Genomic DNA, 24,040 nt, shown 5'->3' with positions numbered 1-24,040 from the left:
AAATGGGAGGAACTGGATCTGATCGCTGTATGGGGAGACAAATCCATGCTATCAGAACTCCGTTCCAAAAGACGTAATGCCAATACATATGCCAAAATCTCCAAGGGCAAATGCAAGGTGTTTACAATGCTCACAACTGCAGTGGTGATTGGAGTGGGCTCCCGCTTGCAGTCCTATGGCATATGCGCAGGCAATCCAGGAAATAGGGAGAGAAATGATTGTTTGCCGTTGCTTTCACAGAGGAAGGGAGGGAATGGTCACTGACGACATGTACCCAAAATCACCCGTAGCTACCTTGTCCGTTATCTCAATTTTTAAAAAATTAATAAAGAAAGAATGCATGGTTTCAAAACAATAGTTACTTTATTTCAAAGGGGGGAAGGTGGTTGGCTTACAGGGAATTAAAATCAACAAAGGGGGCGGGTTTGCAGCAAGGAGAAACACACACAACTGTCACACCGTAGCCTGGCCAGTCATGAAACTGGTTTTCAAAGTCTCGGTGATGCGCAGCACACCTTGCTGTGCTCTTCTAATCGGTGTCTGGCTGCTCAAAATCGGACGCCAGGTGATTTGCCTCAACCTCCCATCCCGCCATAAACATCTCCCCCTTACTCTCACAGATACTATGGAGCACACAGCAAGCAGCAATAACAATGGGAATGTTGGTTGCGCTGAGGTCTGACCAACAGCGCCAGTGAGCTTTTAAATGTCCAAAGGCACGGCACATTCTACCACCATTCTGCACTTGCTCAGCCTATAGTTGAACTGCTCCTTATTACTGTCCAGGCTTCATGAGCAATGGGAGCAAGGGGTAGGTGCGACTGCGTGGTGCTGCCGGCTGGGAGAGCAGCCTGAAGCAGACACCTGCAGCTCACAGGAGATCAGGATAGCAGAATTGCAGCGGAAGCAGTGGAGCGAGCAAAACGCCATTGATGAGGACAGCTAGCAGTCCTACTGCACCGTCTGCTGCAGAGTTGCAGCAGATCAGGATAGCAGAGTTGCAGCGGAAGCAGTGGAGCCGTTCACCATTGATGCGAAGGCACCCAGGAGCTCCTGCTGTGTGACCAAGGCAAAAGAGCAAGAGCCCTGGAGCTGTTACATGTGGAATGTACGGCTGCAAGACTTCTTCACCAGCGACAAAGAACAGGAATATGATGCACCTAAAATCTAAAAAGGCCCGCACATTTCCCAGAGTCACTACCCTTGATAATAGAACGTCAATGATTGCATTGGCTACTTGGATCACAGCAGTCCACACAATAGACTTGCCCGCAACAGCAGCGGTGATGGTGAGCTGAGCAGGCTCTCGCTTGCAGTGCTATGGCGTCTGTGCGGTTAACCCAGGAAAAAAGATGCGAAACGATTATCTGCCGTTGCTTTCACGGAGGGAGGGAAGGGCAACTGACGACATGTACCCAAAACCACCCACGACAATGTTTTTTCCCCATCAGGCATTGGGAGCTCAACCCAGAATTCCAATGGGCAGCGGAGACTGCAGGAACTGTGGGATAGCTACCCACAGTGCACCGCTATGAAAGTCGACGCTAGCCACGGTACTGTGGACGCACTCTGCCAACTTACTGCGCTTAGTGGGGACGCACGCAATCGACTGTATAAAACAGCTTCTAAAAAATCGACTTCTATAAAATCAACCTAATTTCATAGTGTAGACATACTCTTAGACATAAATTTTAGGCTGAGTAACAAGAGAGTTGCAAAACATTTCTATTCAAGCCAACAACCCTCTCCATAATTTTATAAAACTTTTACTTTTTCCTGCTCACTAGGAATATGTTAAATTTAAAGTTACATTCAGAGAGTCCAATGGAAGACAAGAACTCTTCTCTTCAATGTTATCACATTTATTTTTGAATGGTGTCTTTTTTCTTTTTAACAAAATCACACTTTGTAATAAATTACTGAATATACACACAAATACACAAAAACAAGATTACAGGAAGATTTGTTCATTTAATAGAGAGCAGAATAAGAAGGGTTGCAGTGAAAAATGTTTTGAGGAATGAAACAGGAAACTGATTAGGAAAATAGGATTTCATTGTTTTATGATAAATGATTAGATGTCATAAGAAGAAGAAAGAGGTTGATCTGAAGAGTTGGGGCAATAGGCACACAAAGGCTATGTTAGATACAATGTGGGAGAAGAATCTATTACTCAAATTAAAACGTCATAAGCAGAGATGAGAGAGGTATGATTGAAAGTTTTGAGGATCGTGAAGAATAAGGACAAAAAAATTTGTATTAGATTTTTAAACAGACAAGTATGTGAAGATTTCTGAGCATGTGGCAATACGTTCCCATTTTCAAGTATGGGTAAACTCAACTATTTCAGTGTCATGTCAGACTTCGTACCGAAAGTCTGAATCAGATGGAATGAATGATCCAAAGAGGAAACAAGAAGCTAGACCTCTGAGTTAGTGAGTCTGGAAAGCCTAACTAATTATCAGGATGACAAATGGATATGTCATTAATTCACTGGCCCTGCAGATGACTACGTATCATTGCATTCTGCATCAGCAGTTTATGTGAGGAACTGGTGTCTGCTAACTCCCGGGGGCTAATCCCTGGGATTGTTTTGCACTGTACGAAAAAATAGACATGTGGTGGAAAGGAAAGTTGTGGATGAGGGAATATGTAGAAGGGAAGAGAGAGTTAATAATTACAGAAGTGATTTCTTGGATTCCATCAAATGTCAGTGTTTATCCACTAAGAAATCCTCCTGTGAGTCCTCTTTTTGTAGCCTCCAAAATCATTCATATTGGCTCTTGCCTGCTGTAAATGGAATGGAGGTCATTCGGGATAATCTAATCCAAAGGTGAAATATCATGTTTCCTAATAGCAAATCACATTGGAGAGGAAGATAACTAAATGGGCTGACAACTGTTTGCTCAATAGTCCTGTAAAAGATTATCCACATAAAACATCCCAAGAATATAATGAAAAGCACAACAAGCCCTGCAAATGTCAAACTACAGAAAAGCTTTATTGATACATCTCTTACTATTTTCAGAATTACTTTGCAGAAAGAAGTTCCTGTATGTTAAACCTCCGTATTATGGTGATGCATTTAGATGTCAGCAAAAGTGATAATAAATAGATTCTAATTCAAAAAATAAGGAGGATTCCTCAAATCCATTCATCACTTTTCATGCTGGGCTACCAGTTGCATAGGACTGGCCAACTAATAAATATGTACTGAGATAACGAAAAAATATTCCCTCTGTTGCACATGAATGCATTTAAATGTATTAAATACCTCAACCCCTCCTTTCCCTGAATGTAAAGGCATTAAAATGGCAACTGATTTAAAATGTGCCCCAAATATAGTATGAACAGGGAGTAGTCACACATTTACGTTAGACTGGAACTGAGAAAGATTTGTGAATACATACCACAGGAAAAATGCATGGAAATGTTTCTGTATTTAAGTAAACCTTAAGCATGTTTCAGGAAGTAGCACTGGATGACATGCATAACTGAGTAGTGATAATATGAATGAAATATATAAAACCAAATATATTTTATATTCATTTATAAAGATATACTTTTAGACTGCTACTCTCCTAATGGACCACTGTGATGGCAGAAATCACCAGACACATTTCTGCTGACAGTACCTAGATGTGTGCTTCTTTTGTCTGGAGATAGGATGTTTTTGCAGGAAGTCCCTACCTGATGAACTCCCTCCCACTGACAGTATTCAAGAGCCCAAGTTTATTGATTTTTAAAACACAGAGTATGAAATATTCTGATCTAACATTTATTGGTTAGTTATCCATCACTGGACTATTTATTAGTTTTGGTTGGGCTGGTACCGAAAGGGACTGTTTATGGTGTCTTCTGTGTGCAGTAAAGTTTACAACCATAATATATATGGATAGTATGGTGACTGGGGCATAACAAAGTTAAATAAAAGATTTGATTTCTGATCTGGAATTATATTCTTTTGTTTCTTTCATTGCTTATATTAACTAACTCTAATGATGTAATAATGTAAAGGAGTCTTTACAGTTCTTGCATCTCATCTATTCATAAAATCATAGTTCTGCTATGCAGACTGTGAATGAGACATTTATCATACAAGCCAAATTCTACCTTCAGATACACATGCATGCACTATTAGCTTCAGCAGAAGCTCCCCTGTAAGCACATCCAAGAACAGAATTCGGTCTCATAATTTATAACCAAATGGTGCTTAGTATAGCAAGTGGTATCCACCACACTGCATAAAAATCAATGATTTAAAATAAAAAATAAAAATATTTGGATAGTTTTAATAAATTTTTCCTTTTAAAAATGAACCTATTTGAAATTATAACACCAATATTAAGGCCTAAACTTACTCTGATCTATTAATAAGTTAAAAAAATTCAAATAGTACATGTTTGTTGAAGTATTAAAGAAAGTCAAACTACTGAACTAGTGGAAATCACTGGCTAAGCACCTGACACCAAAGTTTGCTGAAGTGCTAAAACAACTTTTGACAGCAGTTTCCTCTTCTGCAGGTGCAAAGAGAATATTTTCTTCTTTTGAGTTTATTCAGCTACTTCAGTTCAATGACTAGTTCTCACGAAGTTGAGAAACAGATTGGGAGCTGAAAAAGCAGAAAAGCTTGTTTTCCTCTTCCAATCTGTGAATAAAAACAATGTGTGAGAGGATGAGATCTGCTAATTCTAAAATCCTGAAGGAAATGGTGACCAGAAAATCAGTTAAATTCATTACCTAGAATTATTTCCTTTGTTTAATAAATTAGTTTTAAACACAAAACACAAAACCTATTTTGATAAATTAACTTTTTCCCCCTTATGGATCAAGCACCTTTAAGATACTTTTATTTAACTAATAAAAACAATTTTAAAATGCTGTTTTTGTGCACTGAATTGAATTCCAATCCCCATCCAAACACAGCTTGATAAAAATCATAATTAAAAAGTATTCGTCTAGTAAATAAAAGATGCATCACTCACCATTTTTAAATGTAATAAAAATATAACTATTACGACTGAATAAATGTATGTTAAGTTACATAAGTGCTTAAATAAATGTGTATAGATATAGTGTGTGCTTTCCTGCTTTGCTGACATAATTCTGTGATTAAAATCACTTTGGTTTAAACCAATTCACCCCGAATCTAGCTAATTGTGTTTCTGACTAGTTGACTATTACTCGTTGATAAGAGTATGAATAATTATATTGGGTATCTGCTACAGAGTTCTAGGAATGGATGATACCAGAATGATTGGTTTCTGGACCAACTCTCAAGAAAAATAAAACCACAAAGCATTGTACTCACAGGGACTCATATATGGATATCTGGTGGGTAACAGATAAAGCCACACATGGTGTTTTGGAAAGGTTCCTTCCTTACAAAGAGGATAGCAGTATGATCCAGAAAGTAAAGAATCCAGTTATAAGAGAAATTACTTCTTCAGTGGGGAAGTCAGAGGTAGAGTCCTGTTTCTTATAGATAGGGGAGGACAGAAAACAACAGGAAATTTTAGTACCATAACTCCCTGAGTTCAGAAAGGTATGGAATGGATTCAAAGAATGCAGTAATAAAGCTATGTTTAAAAACATATATTTGATGGAATTAAAGTCTAGTGGGAAAGCTGTGATGACAGAAAGCACCAAAATCCTTGAACATAGAATATGGGAGAATCCTAAAAGGTATTTACTGATATGTTCATCTGCCTCGGCAGGACTATCACCTATGTCCCTTGGACCCAAGGAGGCCTTGCAATATGGTCCATGGTTTGTGCTGGGGAAGATGGTGGAGACCGGGTTGGCGGAAGCTGAGGATGCATATAGTCTCCCCACCTTGATCCAATGAAGAATAATCAGAAAAGATAATAAAAGCTTGAGCTGTATTATCTTGTCCACAGAGCTTCCCCCAGCTCAAAATCCCAGAATCCTGGAAGCAACTGCACCCAAGGGGAGTCCTTGGTAGCTTGGCTTCAATGGAACCCCACTGCCACAACTAGCCTGGGTGGGAAGGCAGGATGAAAATGTGGAGTTACAGGGATTGGCCAGATGTGGGAGCGGAACCGCAGAGTCTTTTCCACAGGGTGTAAAGCTCGTTCACTCAATAGGATGACATGGGGTGATCTCTATGACAGAATCCTCCTTCCTCCATCTAAGCTCCCTTATGTGTGATTTTAAATCGGAATGGGTGACCTGCGTCGCTACATTTAAGGCACAACTATCTACTAACCAAATGGGTTAAGGGATATAAGAAGGACTTTCGGTTGGTGATTAAGAGCTGCGTTTTAGCCATGTGGAGCTTGAGTTGATGGCTAGACATCTGTGAGGAGATGTCAGAGAGAGAGACTGAGATTTTAATTTGGACAGAAGGAGACAAGACTGTAGGAGAGAGGTAGATCTGTGAGCCATCAGCATAGAAATGGTAGCTGAATTTGCGTTCGCTGATGAGATTACCAAGAGATAAAGTGCAGAGGGAGAACAGAAAGGCACCAAGGACAGAGCCCTATAGAACCCCCACCGAAATCTGGAGTGGAGGGAATGAGGAGGATCTTCTGAAGAACATTCTAAATGAGCAATTAGAGAGGTTGGAGGAGAACCAGGAGAGGACAAAGTCATGGAAGTCAAGGGAAGACTAGATTACAAGAAGAAGAATGTGGTCAACTGTGTCAAAGGTGGCTGAAAAGTCAAGGAAGGTGAGGAAGGAGTACAGGTTCTGAGCTGCTGTCTCTGTCGGTGTTAGAGCACCAACTGTGGACGCGCTCCACTGTCACAAGCAACATTGTGTGAACATGCACAAGCAATATAATTACAGAGGTTTATGACCGTCAACGTAACTTAAGTCGACGTAACTCTGTAGTGTAGACATAGACTTAAGAGAAAAGTAATGAGAGCAGGCGCTATGGAGATAAAGATATGGGCTGGGATGGGGTCCACTGGGGCAAGTGGAGGGGTTACAAGAAGAGAGCAGATGAGAAATGAGGAAGTTACGTACCTGTAACTGGAAATCCTTCAAGATGTGTGGTCCTTATCTATATTTCACTGAGGGTATACCCATGTGCCATGTGTCCAGAGCCAGAGAATTTGAAAGTAGTAGTGTCCATTGATCCATGCATGAACGCTTCCTCAGCCTCCTGGTTTCGTCTGAGGTGATAATGGGTGGGGTGGACTGCCCAGAGGCTCAGTTCCTTCTCCACTGCAAATCAAACAGATCTACAGCAGAGGGCAAGGAGGGTGGGACTGGAATACAGATAGGAAGCACACATCTCAAAGAACCTCCAATAACAGGTAAATAATCTCCTCTTCTTCTTCGAGTGGTGGTCCCTATTGTATTCCACTGAGGGTGATTAACAAGCAGTATCTAATTAGAAGGAGGGTGTGAGAAAGATGACAGAACCGCTGAATGAAGGACAGCCACATCGAATGAGGCATCCATCACAAAGTCTTGCACCAAGGTGTAATGAACAGCAAAAGTATGTACCAAGCTCCATGTGGCCACCCTACATATGTCCAAAAGCAATACACGCAAAGAAGAGCTCTGACAGGGGCGAAGGAGGAGAGAGTTATAGGAGGGGAAAGGGAAAGGTTCCCTCATATTTTGTTCTTGGGAGAAGTCGACAAGATTTGAGGAATGAGTCAAAGGTGGTGAAAAGGCAGCTGGGCTTGAGGGTGTGGGATTCAATGAAGTTGGAAAAGTAGAGTTGTTTAGTTAGGAAGATGACAGAACCGAAGGATAAAACAAATCTACAGTGGAGGACACCATCCTGCTCATATGATTTCCACCAGAGATGCTCTAGAGGAGCAGAGGGAGTGGATACTGGGAGTAAGCCAGGGCTGGGGGTTGGCAGGGTGACCTTGCGATGGGATAGAGGGGCAACAGTATCAAGGCTGGAGGACACTGAACCAGAGAAAGAATTCACAACAACATCAAAGGAAGAAAGGGAAAAGAGGGCAGGGAAGAGAGGGCTGAGAGCAGACAAGAAGTCATCAATGCTTATGGACTGGAAGTCATGGAAAGACCAATTGGCAGGTCACAAGTGGGGGGGCTGATGAGTGATGCTGAAAGAGAACAGGCATTAGTCAGAGAGGGGATCAGAGAGACAGCGCAGTGCTCAGTGAAGACCAAATCAAGTGAACAGTGGTCCTTTTCATCAGTGGAAGCGCTGAACCCAGGCTGTAGGTCTAATGAAGGGGAGAGGGTAAGGAAATATGTGGCAAAGAGGTCAGATGGGTCACCAACATGGAAATGAAGTCACCAAGGATCAGTGAGGGAGACTATGAGGAGAGGAAAAGAGAGAGCCAGGAGTTTAAGTCAGAAAGGAAGGCTGATGGGGAGGAATTTGGTGGACGGCAGATGGAATTTGAAGGACAGCAACATGGATGCCAGGATGCAGATGAGGAGTGTGGTGCAGAGAGACAAGATTATTTTTAAAAGGTGCAGCTTACAAATGCTGGGAAGGGGTAAACTTGTAGAATTGCCAAAATCCTGCATCCTAACATCTTCCAATAAGAAACTGAGTTTTTGCTTTTTATTTTACTTTTATTGCTAAAGTATAGAATCATCCATTTATTCTGACATTTTTCTTTGCAAAAATCCATTCTCTTGACTGAAATCATATATTTTCCATGACAAATATGATCATCTCAGTCTTGTATCATATTGCTCTTTACTATATTTTCAAGGCAAACTGAACCACGGTAAGTGTACTCTTAGTATGATTTATGTCATGCTCATTACTTATGCTAGGGAGCAGAAGGGAATACAACAATCACATTATCCTTTGTCTTTATTTTATCTCATTTTAAACCATAATATAAAAGATTAAAACATGGGCTCATTCAGTTCAATGTAGATCACCGATTTTAACAGGAGAAATACATTCTCCGATGGATGAAGATCAAATCAGTATTAAAAAAACAAACTACATAAAGATAGAAACATTTAAATTTTACGCTCATGCTACACCACTTAGTCAGTATTAAATAGAGGTTTCATGCTTTCTGTGGTAAGGCAGGTTTCTAAAATATCATGGGAGCAATTTTTCCCTTAATTACATCTCCTTACTACAGAGAGTAATTTAATTTGTTACAGAAGCTGCAGCTGCTTTTAACTTAATTCTACAACCATTTCAGGAAGGTAGAGGAAGATGATATAAAAAACCAAACTGCAATAAACTAGAGAATGTCCAAAGCTGCTGCAAAATTTGCACAAAAAGAATCTATGATCTCCCCTTAAGACTCTGTGATTAAATTAATAGGATGGTTAGGGGAATCATTTCCAAATAACTGGATTTGGAACATGTCAAGTGCAACTGCAGAAGTTGACATTTAGGACATTGTCTTTTTACAGATAGAAACAGAAGGGGGAACCAAACTCACATCAGGGAGGTGACTGTGTCTTCATTCTTTGTAAGGTACCTAACACAATGACTAGGGCCTTTGGGAGCTACCTCAATAACATTAAACAATAGTAAGTTGTTACTGGAAAAGATAGCTAATCAATTCCTTTGGACTGAATGAATCTCCATTTCCATTTTGCAACATAAACACTTTCTAATGGAGGTTTTCCTGAGCTTGGCCCAAAATTTCCTGCCCTTAACTGCTGTAGAGCTTGCTGTGAAATGGTTTTCTGCCTGGCTGCCACCTTCAGAGCTTCATTTACAATGTATTATAGGCAGTGCAGGTAGAGACACCAACGGTAGGGTTGCCCGACACCTCCCATTACTTCCCACCTCCCCTTGTTTCAATTCCTTATAACTTTGCCAAACTTTAATTGTTTGGGCAGACACTTCCCATGCCAGATGTCTACTTCAGGCTGACTGATATATTTATTAACTTCAGCTAAACTAGTTCAAACATTTTTCAGAACGAAGTGAAAAGAAATTATGTCAATTTACTCATGTTAAAAAATTATTACAACATTTTATTAAGAAACTCTAGTGCCTCCATGCTTTGGGGCACGGTCTTAACATTTTTCAAGAAGGGGGTGCCACCATGGTGTCAGAGCCTTTTGCTGTCTCCACGATAATTTGCCCAAATTTGGACAAGCATGAGATTCTGAAAATCTCAGTTCACATATACCCAATAGAAAGTTGTTTGAGTTTGGTGGCTAATCTCTTCAAGGATTATATCTGTACTAAGTATGTTCCATCCTAGAGCTACGGGGCTGAGCAGGCCTTTCCTGCAATTTCTCCTCTGGGCAGCCATAGGCCACTGTTGTACCGAGCACAGGAACTGAGAAAAAGGAGATTGTCTCTCCTGCATTTTCAATATTCCCTCTGTTGGTACTCAGGCAAAGAGGAGGAGACAGAGAAGATAGCCTCACTGGAATGCCAAGGATTAGGAGCTAGGCCTCGGCAAGGAATTTAGGAGGGGAGACAAGGATACTGTCTTGAACTGTCACAAGGATAGGCTGGAGAGGCTGGGGCCGAAAAGATCAGGTCTGGGGGGAAGGAAAGTAGAGGGTAAGTGTAGAAGATCTATTACCACTAGAATTCACTCCCCCCATAGAATATAAACTCAGGATTCCCGAGTCTCATCCTTCCTCTGCTATCAGCAAATACTGTGAAATCACTGGCAAAATTCATGCCTTATCTCCTTTTAGTGATTGTCCACAAAGAAGATGACAGCCTTCCAAAAAACAACTAGATACATTGATGGAGTATAGGTCCATCAGTGGCTATTAGCCAGGATGGGCAGGGATGGTGTCCCTAGCCTCTGTTAGCCAGAAGCTGGGAATGGGAGACAGGAGATGGATCACTTGATGATTACCTTTTCTGTTCATTTTCTCTGGGGCACCTGGCATGGGCCACTGTCAGAAGACAGGATACTGGGCTAGATGGACTTTTGGTCTGACCCAGTATGGCCGTTCTTATGTTCTACTACTATCACTCTTTTAGCTCAAGAGGCAAAAATCTGTGCTTTGGACCTAAAGGTTTCGCTAATACTATTGATGAACCAGCTGGAAGTTAATATGGTTCCACATGATGGAATTTATGGCACTGAATGAGACAGATATCCTACTTTTTTCTACATATGTGATGAAGTGGTACTGCCACAATTGGGTTCATTCTTTCTACGTGTCATGGACAGATCAGGGCCGTGAATTTTTTTTTATTGCCCCTGACCTGTCCATGACTTTTACTAAAAATACCCATGGCTAAATCTTAGTCTTAATTATTGGCAGTAAAATAGGAAATCACAAAAGCCAAGAAGGAAGTTTTCTTCCAGAACAACTTTGAAAGAGAGATGTAATTTACTAGTTACATTCCTAGAAAACAACTTTTAAATAAGACACTGCTTCTGGCCCAGATTTTCTATTTTAACTGAGTAGTTAGCTCTTGTTTTACATGTATATGTTCAAAGAACTTCCAGTAGTTACAAAACAAAACACTTATCAATAGCAGAGAAAAACCTTTAAACTCACTAGAATACAGCAGTACTTAGCCTTGAAGAACCAACTTTGTTATCAAATGGAGGAATGAAATATTGAGGACCTGACTTCCTGACTTGAGTTGACAATGTTTGCATTATGAACTTGCATCATCACAGCTCAACATTTTAACACACAGATAAAAAAAATCAGAATGCAATATCTGGACATTATGGCATGATTATATCGTGGATGTCTATGGAGCAGCAACCACCACGCCATAACATATGTTGACTTTTATTATCATATTTTATTAGATTTTAAAAAATAATACAACTCTAAATTTTTGGAGAATTTTTTTTTACTATCTCCAGATTATTTGTGAAATATATTTAAGAAAACCTATACAAAAATCTAGTGAAGATCAGAATAAGAATCACTACATGGCAGTGAAGAGACTATGTCAACACACAGGATATTCTGCTTAAAGAAAATGCAACTCAGTTTTATTAGTAGTCATTTTGTAGGTGCAACAAGAACTACTTGCTATTTAACCTAAAGACACAAGTGATTGATTAGTGCAAATAAAAACTAATATGCATTTTCCTTGCTGATGCTGTATCATCATTACAGTGTGCATTATACCATCAGAAAAGCCTGAAAATAGACTACATTTCACTAAAGAACTACTTCAGTTATACTGCAGGGCACTACAATGAAAAACGAAGGCAACAAATGCGTTTTCATAAGAGAAACAATTTTGTGTGAACTGCTTGCAACAGAAAATATAGTATTTCTCTTAATTTTCCTGAAAATACTACCATTGGTGGATGTATGTTTTTGAACTCAGAGAATCATAAGAATTTGTTTCATTTCAAATTTACAAGTCAGAAAAACAACCGTAAACACCAGACATACAGAAAAAGACAAAAGCTTATGAAAATTAAAAACCACTTGCTCACCTTTCCAACAGCTGCAGCCACTCTGTTGGTCTCCCCTGCTCTTTGTTTTCATTGCAATGTCCAGCATTATGACTGAAGGAATAGAGTACAGCAGAACCTCGCTAATTTACTTTGCTAATCCACACACCTCAGAATTTGCACACACAAAAATAGCTATTTTGCCCCGCCTCTCAGCCAAGATTGATTTGTAAATGCTATTGAGAATGTTCCTATTACTCAACTTCATTACCTGTACAAAATATACTACAGAATATTGACTACTATATTATTCAATATTACCATAAACATTAAAACAAAAAACTAGTTAAACATATAAACTACATTTTAGGATGTATCGTCGTACATTGTGTTCACTTACTTCCCTATTTGCAAACTTCAGGAATTCACAATGGACTCCCTCCCTATCAACAGTGAATTAGGGAGGCTCTACTGTACTTACTGCAATGTTCTTATTCAGATCCCTGTATCTATGATCCTCTCTAACTCATAGTCATTCCCCAATTCCTAATTCATATTTGAAAATTACTGTATTTCTTATGGCAATATTAAACTAAACTTAGCTATATTCTGTTTCATTCTACCATTCTACCCAATTCTTTCCTCTCCAAACTACTGTATGTTTTCAATGTACTGTTTGAGTTTTTCTCCTCTATATTATTTTCTGTAATTTATTTACTATGAAAAGTTTAGCTTTGATGTAACATCCATTATTCAGCAAGGTTCTGCTTTTTGCCTAATTTTCCAGCTGGATAGATTGATTGATATACAAGACATTCAAGTACTGCCCGAGGGCACACAATAAATCTATGTCTTAGGCCAAAGAAAGAACCCATGATTCTTCCTGGCTTCCTGTCCTTTGCACTTCCCACTAGATCATATGGCATCTCTGTTCTGGAATGGAGTGAACCAAATTTAGATACTGTATCAATTCAGTCTCCAGAAAGATTTTGGTATAGTATCACAACAAATTAATAATCATTTACAATAATTGTGAAAAAAATTCTTACCGGTCTGACATCCCCACATGAGTTTGTAAACTGTCGTGCCAAGCCAAAATCCAGCATGTAACACTTCCTACACGTACTAGGGAAACGTCCCATAGCAAAGTTTGACTAGAAAAAGAAACAAAAAAGTATACATCATTAATATACACATATTAATGTATGTCAATTTCCATTATTCTATCCTTCCGTCTATATTTTCACTTCTGCCCATGTTCTATTAACTTTGGAGAAACAAACACATTATACTGGCACTGTATTTGCCAAGAGAGGGATGCAGAATACTCCTTCCTCTTTTCTGGCTGCCTAGAAAAAATCTTCAAAGAAAAATGGGTTGGAGGGAGAGAGTGTGGATTTGTGGAGGCAATACATTCTGAAAACTTCAGTTAGAGTTCATTTTCATTTTCTTGTTCATCATCTGCCTCCACAGATCCTAATTCTTGGGTTTTGTCTACATAGCCTTTTTTCCTAAAATTTCTCAATACTGCACTGGTTCAGCTCCTCTGCTGTCAGCAACATTTCTAATATAACAGTCTGCCTATCACTTTTGTTTTAACCATGTGACCTAGATTTGTTCAACAAGCTTTAAAAATTATCAGTGGGAAAAACAGGGCTAGGCCAAAGAGCTGAAGCAAGAGTCTGTGCACTAAGTAAAACCCCTGTACAAGTGGGAGAATTCACCATATTGGAAATTTGGCACTGATGACTGTGGAAAAGCTATTGTTGATTTCTTATTCTCTACTGCCTGGTACTTCACGTACCCAGTTTGGATGAAACCAATGAATCCAACAGTAGCCCTGGTCTTTATAACTTTGGCCAAGATATCATCCATCTTGGAGCAAAGCAGATGAAGTTCTAAAAGAAAGAGACTGAACTCCTGTATCTCTGGAAAGAGAAACAAGCCACAACAAATAATGCCAGAGGCAGAGCACAAGTTTATAGATGGATCAGAGAAAGTTAGTATAATAGAGTCATTAGACAATTCTGACTCTTATAAGTTAGCTGCCTAAGTTGTCATAATTCACTGGCAAATGTTCTGGTGGCATAACTAATTACCAGACCTAGTAATTTGCCATTCGTGAAAAAAGCCAAAGGAAAAAAGTGTCCTTTTAGCTATTAAGCAGTCTAATATTCTATATTGTTTATTAGGGGCAGCAAGGTGGAAAGTCCTTAGAATTCCAAATTTATCATTTCCTGGTCTCACTTCCAAAGAATTTGGAAGAGTCAATAAAAGAACATTAAAGACCTGCACAGGGAAGCATTTTAATCATAGATTGGACTGTTGCCAAGTGAGTCTGTAACATATCGACAGAGTTTAAAACGATAGGAGACCTGCCTTCTAGTCTATGTCAGATATAAAGTTGTTAACTGGTTGCAAGCCTTCTTCTGAATGAAGAAAGAGGATCATTTAAAGCATCTGAGAGCTGACAAATTGTCACTTGTAAGATTTTACATCATCCATCGGAGATGAACAGATGAAACAAAAATTTGCTGTTCAGGAATGGCAGAACTTGTCAAGTTCACCTTCCAACTCAAATCTAGACAGAGAATCTGAGATACTATCACTCTGGAAATGAACAAAAGCGTGACATTAATTTAGAAGAATACCCTCCATTCAGTGTTTCAGAAAAGACTCTTTAATGTGAATTAACTTAAGTGGTTCTGTAAACAGAAGGAACCACAGTCCACAGATGTTATAATGAAGATCCACATGGGCCATGGCCAACTTAGAAAGGCTGAGATATGCTTACAACCTGTCTCCCTCCATGCAGGACAGATACAAACAGGGACAATTGGGAACATATACATTTCCCGATGGTGAATTTAGACTGTCATTATTTTTGTACACCAAAGGACTGCACCGAGAAAGGATTGCCATTGAGATCAGAGGAAAAAATAGATAAGGAATACTACGGTCAAGGAAGATTACTTGGATAGTCTTGATAAATCAGACTTGGATGCTAGCAGAAATTCCACAGCAGAATTTGGCTTTGAGATGTGTCAAAGACAGTACCAAAAACTTCCATTGTAAGAGCTGTACAGAGAGGGCATGGACATTTATAAAATCCATTTGACAAGATAACTAAGATTTCATAACTTTGTTCTTCTCTTTTTCTGTGCCTTGTCAGATTGCTCATCCACAAGTGCACATATAGATTCCCTGAGTATCAAGACTTTTGAAGTGAGGTTAAGATTGGAAGTCTTGGCATCAAGGCATTTACAAGGAACTAGACATTTGTTTCTGGCTTGCCATGAGAAGCAAGCAAAGAATATGGCCCATCACTTTTTACCGTGCTTAAAACTTGATTTTTTTTAACCATTTCAAAGCCAACCATTTTGAAACAAGTTTTTAGGCCTATAAGTTCTGTCAGGAAAAACACAAACACAAAGCCTAAATGACAAATTTAACTATCAATTTTCTAAAACCTACAAAAAGCATTTCTGCTGAATAAACTTGAAAAAACTAAAAATATTAAAAACATACAGCAGTTTCAGGTCCAATGGGTAGATGAAAAAAATAAAAATAAAAAAGGAGCAGAAATATGTGTGTTCTGCAGTATTCTCTTTATGCAGAGAGAGTTTCAAAGCCCTCCCATTCATGTCTACAGGCCTGTAACCACCACTGGACTTACTGCTTCTGGAATGCTGAAGGTCTGAGCTCAGGGCATTTTTCTCCAGTAAATAATGTGGACTTTTACCTGTAGGTAAAGAATACTCCAAGTCAAAAGTCCATCTTATCCCTAGAAAGCGATTTAACCCTTTCATCCAGATGTGCTGTTGTGTTATGTAACACCTCTCTTAGAAGGAAGGAATAGTTCTAATATAATTTGTGGTTCTCTCTGTTGCTCCTGCTCCTGTCCTGGCTCAATATTTAAGTTCCCAATCACTTTCCCCCATCAGCAACATCTTCCACCTCCCTGTGGTTTGTACACTTCCTCAACTCCACTGGCTTCATCCAAACTCTTCTCCCTACAGTTACCAGGCTGCCTCCATCCATCCCTTGCCCTCCCATCATGCACATATCATCACCTTCCGCTTCTAGCCTACTTCACAGTCTCCACACCTTTCAAGTTCGATGCTCCACTTATCTCTGTCTCAACCTATTTCCTTCCTGACTCTGGCTCCACGAACCACCCAAATGAAGTCCTGGGTGACATACCATTTAAAAAAAAATATAATGCAAGAATGAAGGATAAAAATGAAGATTTCTTAACTCACACCATCCTGTTAGCTGGGCATTATAATTAGGGCATGAAACTCAGTGTATTTTGTCAGATAACATTAAGTCAGAAGATGAAAATAATGGTGACAAAAAATAGAAGAGCTTTGCATGTATGGAATTCAATTGTACATGTTCACAGTGGAATCTGATGACATTTTTAGTGTACAGCAATATATAGCATGCATGTAACAAATGCAGTGATAATCTCAGAGGAAACCAGAAAAATAAAATACCAAAAATAAGACCTACTTCACAGCAGAAAAGTATAGTGTGTGATGCTAACAAACAGATGAAAGAAAAATAATTCAGGTTCTCACTAAGTGCATGATCAAACAACACTCTACAATTTATTGGGCAATTCTTATTGGTTATCACGCTATACATTCAAAAGATAGCTCTATTTATTGTTATTTATTAAAGGTTAACAATGCATTCACTGCTCTACAATGCACAAATGTGAAGAAAGTCCCTGCATGAAGAAGCTTACAATTTTTGACATTAACAGAAAAGACAAGCCATAGTGCAATACCAAAAGAAGAGGGACACAGGAATTTTTTGTATTTTTTTTTAAATATCCCATCCCTTCCTGTCAGTAAGGTAGCAGTGGGAATGGGGCTTATTGTGGCAAAGTGTTCATAGGCTTTATGGAACAAGTGGGTCATTAGGTGGAATGTAAGAGCCTGGTGAAGTTGGAGGTTTTTTCCCATGTTATCTCTTATGCATGGGAGAGACACAAACGTGGGAGTGCAAGAAGGGAATAAAAGAGGGCAGTGGAATTGACATCACTGACAGTTGTGAAAGGGGAAAGGATGGACACAATAAGAAATTAGATTTGATAATATAGACTGAATCTTAGTCATGCAGGACCTTGAAAGGAAGGATCAGGTGAGCAAAGGGCAACAAGCCAAAGGTTTCAAATAGAGGAGAGATGTGTTCAGAGCAAGAGAACCTGTTACATTTTGACAAAATTTGTCAGTGATGTGGTTATCAGGGACTCCAAAGAGAAGAAGAATGCATTACTTAAAACAGAAGTGGCCAGGGTATGGACAAGTGTTTTGACTTTCAGACAAGAGAGGAAGAGTTGGATTTTCTGTATGTTGTCGAGGAAGCAAGAACACTATTTAGTGACCCTTTTCATGTGTGGGGAGGAGAAGGAGGAGTTAAAGATAACTTAGGGGTTGTGAATCTGTGTGACAGGGAGAAGGATAATAGTATTTTCTTCAGCAGTGGAGAACAGAAGAGACATAGAAGCTTTAGAAGGAACCGTAAAGAGCTCATTCCTGGCCACATTTAGAAAATATATGGAATGCGCTAAATAGCAAGGATAATACAGTCCTCTGGTTATAATTTTACAAAGAAAAAAGGCAAGTTTAAAATGATTATATGCTGGAATTCAATACTAAATGCCTGCTATTTAACCTTAATTTAGTTCATTGTTAAAAAAAACACTTGCTGTTCACCTTAAAATATAGGCAATATGACAGCTTTATAGACATCTCTAGTTTTTATACTTCTCTAAAGAAAACATATACTTTGTAATTTAGAGGAATTTAATAACAAACCATAGGAGTAATAAATGGACAGATGGTCAGAGATAAACAAGACTAGAGTGCTGTCTAAAAAAACTCCACCAAAGAATATTCATAATGGTTAATGCAAAATCTACAGTTCAATAGAGGTAACTGAGAAAAAAACAAATGAAAACACTTTGTAAATTAAAATAACCTATAAGCTATAACCATACTATACAACCTATAATAAACTATTAACTTATTTAAGTAAAGTATAGCTTATTATTTATCACTTTATATTAGTCAACTGCCAGTTTGCAAGTGATGTAAGGGCAGTACTGTAGCTATCTTTTTTTGTGGTTGGAACACTTTTACATGGTATTTAAAATAATACTTTCATTAACATAATCAGGCAAATATTTAATTTTAAAGGCATTGGGACCTTCAGGAGTTAGTCTTCCCTATTAAATCCGACCATGTCCTAAATATCCTGCTTGTTCAATATATTTTATTTAAATTTGTGCATTCTTTTTGAAATTGAAAATTTAGTGTCTTTGTTGGTGAATAAGGCTTCCAAACAAAAACAAGCATAATATTACTTAATAATCAATTACCAGAACACCATAATAACTGCTGAGGAATTCCTTCAGAATTATGTACTGTATGTTGTTTTTCCCAAATAAAATTTCTGTACCTACACTTTACTAAAGCAACCAAAAGCTTTCTGTTTTTAGTGGGTTTTATCCAAAGCTCAGACTTTGATAACCTAGCATATCAGGCTGCCACCTGCACATAACAGTTTTCTTCCATATGCAGAGATGGTTTGTATCTCTGTTATTCATACATTAGATTCCATACCACAACTTAAATTACACTGATTTAATATTATGAAATTACTATTAAAACTCTTACAAATATTTCCTATGGTTAAATTTTACTCCCTTTGATTTCTTACATTAAGAGTTTGCTTCTATAGTCCAAAAAAGTCACTAATCATATTTTATTCTGTGGTGGGAGTTACTGCTATATACCATCTCTGTAGCCGATAGATGAAAATGCTAATTGAAGATCACTTGGAAGACGACCGCCATTTATACCAGTTGCAATCTAGCATAAATTAAATAAATTTTGCACATCCATCTTGAAAGATTCACATCTAATTCTCTGCTCCTACTGACTTTTTCAAGTTAACATCTAATACACTGCCCTTTCTTCTTAATGCTGTCAACTAAGGTCCACATATTGATTTCTGGTTTTGGCTTAAGAAGGAATTTACTGGTTTAATGTCTCTGTGCAGGAATCCCACAGAGTGAATGCTCTCAATGGACTCAAGAATCTGCTTTCCCAGGCGCAGGGTGGTACTGATGGTGAAGGTCCCTCGAGACTGGCTCCGACGCAGATCTGCCAAATTCCGACCCTAATTAAAACATAAGAACATTTTTGGGAGCAGTCCCAAAAACAGTATTCACAGATAATGTTAACAAATTCTTTACTTATCTTGAACTGAGACATGGTGAGTGAGGTAATATCTTATATTGGACCAACTTCTGATGGTGAGAGAGACAAGTTTTCCAGCTTACACCTCTCTCACCAACAGAAATTTGTCTAATAAAAGATACTACCTCACCCATATTGTTTCTCTAATATCCTCAGACCAACACAGCTACAACACTGGATGCTTTTCTTAAACTGTTCACAACGGAAGTCCTAAGAAACGCATCCAAGGACTCGCCCCTCACCCATTGTACTCTTCAAGGACACCACATCTCATAGATGAATAATTTCCAAGTCCAGAAGGGACCATTATGATCATGCAATCTGAGCTCCTGTATAACACATGCCACAGAACTTCCCCAAAATAATTCTAGAGCATATCTTTTAGAAAAGCATCCAATCTTGATTTAAAAATTCAGTGATGGAGAAGGTGTTCTAAATTTATATGCAAAATTCTCCAAATATTTCAGACATTAAATTTAGAAGCTGTTTTTGAAAATGTGACTCACTGTTTCTGATTCCAGATAACCTGAATCACACCAACTTGGATCTAGCAGAAAAGTGATTTTGACATATTTATCAGTTATGATTAGAGCTGGACAACGTTTTTGGGGAGAAATTGTAGTTTCAGTCTACCTAAAACCATTCGTAAATTTGCACTGAGTTCACAGAATAATTTTGACCAAACCAAAAAATCAAAATGTTTTGGAAATGTCAAAACAAAACATTTCATTTTGACCCAACTCAACATTTTCCATTTTAGATTTTGGACATTTTGACAAAATCAAAGGAGGACTAGATTCAAAAGCGGCTGGAGGTAGAGAATGAGGAGGTGGTCTCCTTATATCTTTTAGCCCAGTTGTTAAGGCACTCACCTGGCATGTGGGAAATGCAAGTTCAGTTCCTCTCTCTTCCTGATGTGAAGTACAGATTTGAACGTGTCTCTCCCACGTTTCAGGGGAGTGCACTACCCACTGAGCTATGTGATGTTCTGGAGTGAGTCTATGAATTTGCCACTATGAATTCAAATGTATAGTCTTGAGGCCAGGGGAAAGAAGGTGAGAATGACCCTATAGTCTAGTAGTTAGGGCACTCACATAGGATATGGGAGACACAAGTTCAAGTCCATCCCCCAATGATTATTTAATTATTTATAAATTTTGGAACAGCTTCAACAGGAAAAATTGAGAAGGACCCACATCGGAATATTCCATAGCCACATAGCTAAGGGAATGTGGGAGACCCAAGTTCAAATCCCTTCTCCATTTCAGAGAGAGGGTGGAATTGAACATGGCCCTTTCACATCTCAGGTGAGTGCCCTAACCACTGGGTGAACAGTCATGAGGAAAGTGGAACACCTCCTTTCCCTGCCATTTTGTGAAACTAGTTTTCCTTAGCTTTTTCAAATTCACTGAAATAGAAATGATAAAATAGAGTCAGAACAAAACGCATTTTGTTTCAACTCATCTCAAAGTTTAACTTTTCAATTCGCTAAAAATTTTGTTTTCAATTCAACCTGAAACAAAAGAGATTTTTTTAATTGTCAGCAAACCAGCTCTAGTTATGATAGAGTCTTATATCTGTTACCTTCTGAGTGTCTGGCAGCCACAGAGAATAAAAACATAACATAAGTTTTCACAGAAATCTTTATGCTCCTTTCTTTTTGAATATCCAAGTGGCTGGATGACTAGCAATGTGCATCAGAACCTACTGCTTTTTCAGGTCCTTTTTAATGTCAAGACATTTTTCCCTAAAGTCCCATGATTTTGAGTAGCATCCGTGTTAGTCTGTATTCGCAAAAAGAAAACGAGTACTTGTGGCACCTTAGAGACTAACCAATTTATCTGAGCATAAGCTTTGAGTGTTAATCCCCATTTCAATCCCTTTCTACAGGAAAGAAAGGTTAGTCACCCTTTCGTAACTGTTGTTCTTTGAGATGAAATGCATATGTCCATTACATTAGGTGCGTGTGCATCTCATGCACCAGTGCGGAAGAGTTTTCCCAAATGGTACCCCAAGGGGTGGCCACACCTGTGCTCTGGGCTCATGGCCCAAGCAAGAAGGCATAAAGGGAGGAGCCACCTTGCCTGCTCTTCAGTTCCTTCACACCAGATTCTTAGATGAACAACTGATGCATTGGGGAAGGAGGGAGGGACATGTAATGGATATATGCAACACATCTCAAAGAATAACAGTTATGAAAAAGGTGAGTAACGGTTCTTTCTTCTTTGAGTGACTGCATACGTATATTACACTAGGTGACTCCCAATTTCCAATGGAGATGGGGCTAGGAGTCTTACTGGAAGAGGAACTACAAAACTGCTTTCCTACATTAGCATCTTCCCTTGGCGCAGTAGTAATCACTCAATGTCTAGCTAAGTTGTGGATTGGACTGCATTGCTGTTCTGCAAATGTCCACAATGGGATGTTACTCAAACACTGTGGGTGCTGAGTGAGCTCTGACTGAATGTGTAGACAACTTTTCTTGAGGACTAACACCCTTGGCATTGTAACACATGACAACAGAGCTAGTGATCCATTTGGACTGCCACTGCACTGTTGCAGGATGGCCCCTCATTCATTCTGCAAAGACAATAAATATAATTGGAAAGAGAACCAAAAGGGCTTTGTTCTTTCTAAATAAAAAGCCACAAAAGTTGTTTGAACATCCAGCAGGTGGAGCTTTTGTTTGTCCCTATGACCCTGTGGCTTTGGAAAGAAAACTGGTAAATACATATACTGATTGAGATGAAAGTCAAACGCTAGTTTGGAAATAAACTTTCCATGTGGCCTAAATTGTACCTCATCCTTGAAGAAAACAGTATATAGAGGATCCATTACTAGGCCATGCAGCTTCTCCTATTCTCCTTGCAGACATGATGGCTACTAAAAAGGCCACCTTAATTGAAAGATGCCACCATGAGCAAGGGGCTTACAGTTCAAAAGGGGAACCCATGAGGGCAGATAACACTAAATTCAATCCCACTCTGGGACAAGGTCCCTAATATGTGGGAACAGTCTATTTAGAACTTTTAAGAACCTAGTAGTTACTGGATTAGCGAAAACAGTCTCTCCCCCCTCTACTTGAGACACTGTTCTTAGAATAGACCTGGTGAGGGACCACATACGATCGAAGGTGAAGGACCTCCTTAGTTTGTCCACTACACCATTCTGAACCCCCGGCAGGTGTGACGCTACAAGTATCAAGTAATTTTGTATACAGAAGTTCTGCAGCCTGACTGCCTCCTGGCACAGGTTGTTTGATCTGGAGGCCTCCTGCTTATTGATGTAGAACACCACTGTGGTGTTGTTAGCACTTGCTTAGACAGTTTTGCCACATATATGTGGTAAGAACTGGCGATACACTCTGGAGATTGCTGTTAGCTTGAGAATGTTTATGGATAGGCCTTGTCTTTGGAGTGGACCACAAGCCTTGAACCTGCATGGCTCCCAGATGCACTCATCACTCCATGTCTGAAGTGCCCGTTACCAGTTATGGAAGAAAGAGACAGGGACAAAGGAACTCTCCTGCAAACCTTGTCTTGGCTCCTCCACCAACCCAACGAGGGTAAGATTTTGCCAGGGATACATATTAGACTGTCCAGGTGATGTACCTGAGGGTGGTATGTTTGTAACCCCCTGAGATCCAGCCTGGCATGTGGGATCACATACGTGCATGCTGCCATATGCCCCAGGAGCCTTACTGATGTATGAAGATGGCTCTTCAGGGATAGGCAGATGTTCTCATGTGGCTAGAAATCTTGAAAGCAGCAGAGAGGTCCTGGCTAGAATTGAATCTAGGACTGCTCTGATGAATTCTATCCTTTGGAGGGGTACTAGAGTTAATTCCGCAGAGCAGGAGGTATCCGGTGATTGCTGCTGGCCAGTTACCTACTAAAGGAGATCAAGATTGAGGTCTTTAAACCACGATTAAAGGACTTCAGTAACTCAGACATAGGTTAGGGGTTTGTTACAGGAGTGGATGGGTGAGATTCTGTGGCATGCGTTGTGCAGGAGGTCAGACTAGATGATCATAATGGTCCCTTCTGACCTTAAAGTCTATGATTACCAGGCCTAGGCATGAAAACTGGTGGAATGTCTGACGAATACTTTCCTATACCTGCTGACAGGAACTCCTCACAGCAGCCAGTCATCCGGTAACGATATTCCTGGATATGCCAGCAGCAGAGCCACCATAGCCATGAACGTAGTGAAAACTCTCAGAGCAGATGAAATGCCGAAGGGTAGAAGTGTAAATTGAAAGTGGTCCCCTCCTACTACAAACCTTAGAAATTTCCTGTGGACATGGTGAATGGTCATATAGATGTGGGAACATGCATTCTTCAAATGAAAGGCAGCAGACAAATCTCCCAGATCTAACAAGGGATAATAATTGTGAGGGAGACCATGTGGAATCACAACTTTTTGATGTATCTGTTTAGGTTTTGAAGGTTTAGAATGTGCCTGGGCCTTCTTTTGCT

At 39.3% G+C, this 24,040-nt stretch overlaps 1 protein-coding gene across 2 annotated transcripts in view; it reads right to left on the bottom strand.

The window, feature by feature from the left end:
- The window catches only part of TTBK2 (tau tubulin kinase 2), a 207,524-nt gene that overhangs the window by 76,657 nt on the left and 106,827 nt on the right, over positions 1-24,040 (bottom strand). For both annotated transcript variants that reach the window (XM_077818805.1, XM_077818806.1), the window contains 2 exons: positions 19,342-19,482; positions 13,338-13,442 (listed from right to left, as the gene is read on the bottom strand). In XM_077818805.1, the coding sequence (XP_077674931.1) occupies positions 13,338-13,442; positions 19,342-19,482 (246 nt within the window). The remainder of the gene's footprint in view (positions 1-13,337; positions 13,443-19,341; positions 19,483-24,040) is intronic.

The sequence above is a fragment of the Eretmochelys imbricata genome, chromosome 6 (assembly GCF_965152235.1).
Source record: "Eretmochelys imbricata isolate rEreImb1 chromosome 6, rEreImb1.hap1, whole genome shotgun sequence".
NCBI lineage: Eukaryota > Metazoa > Chordata > Testudines > Cheloniidae > Eretmochelys > Eretmochelys imbricata.
Note: the sequence above shows the minus strand (reverse complement) of the source record. Positions and strands in the feature narration are given on the sequence as shown.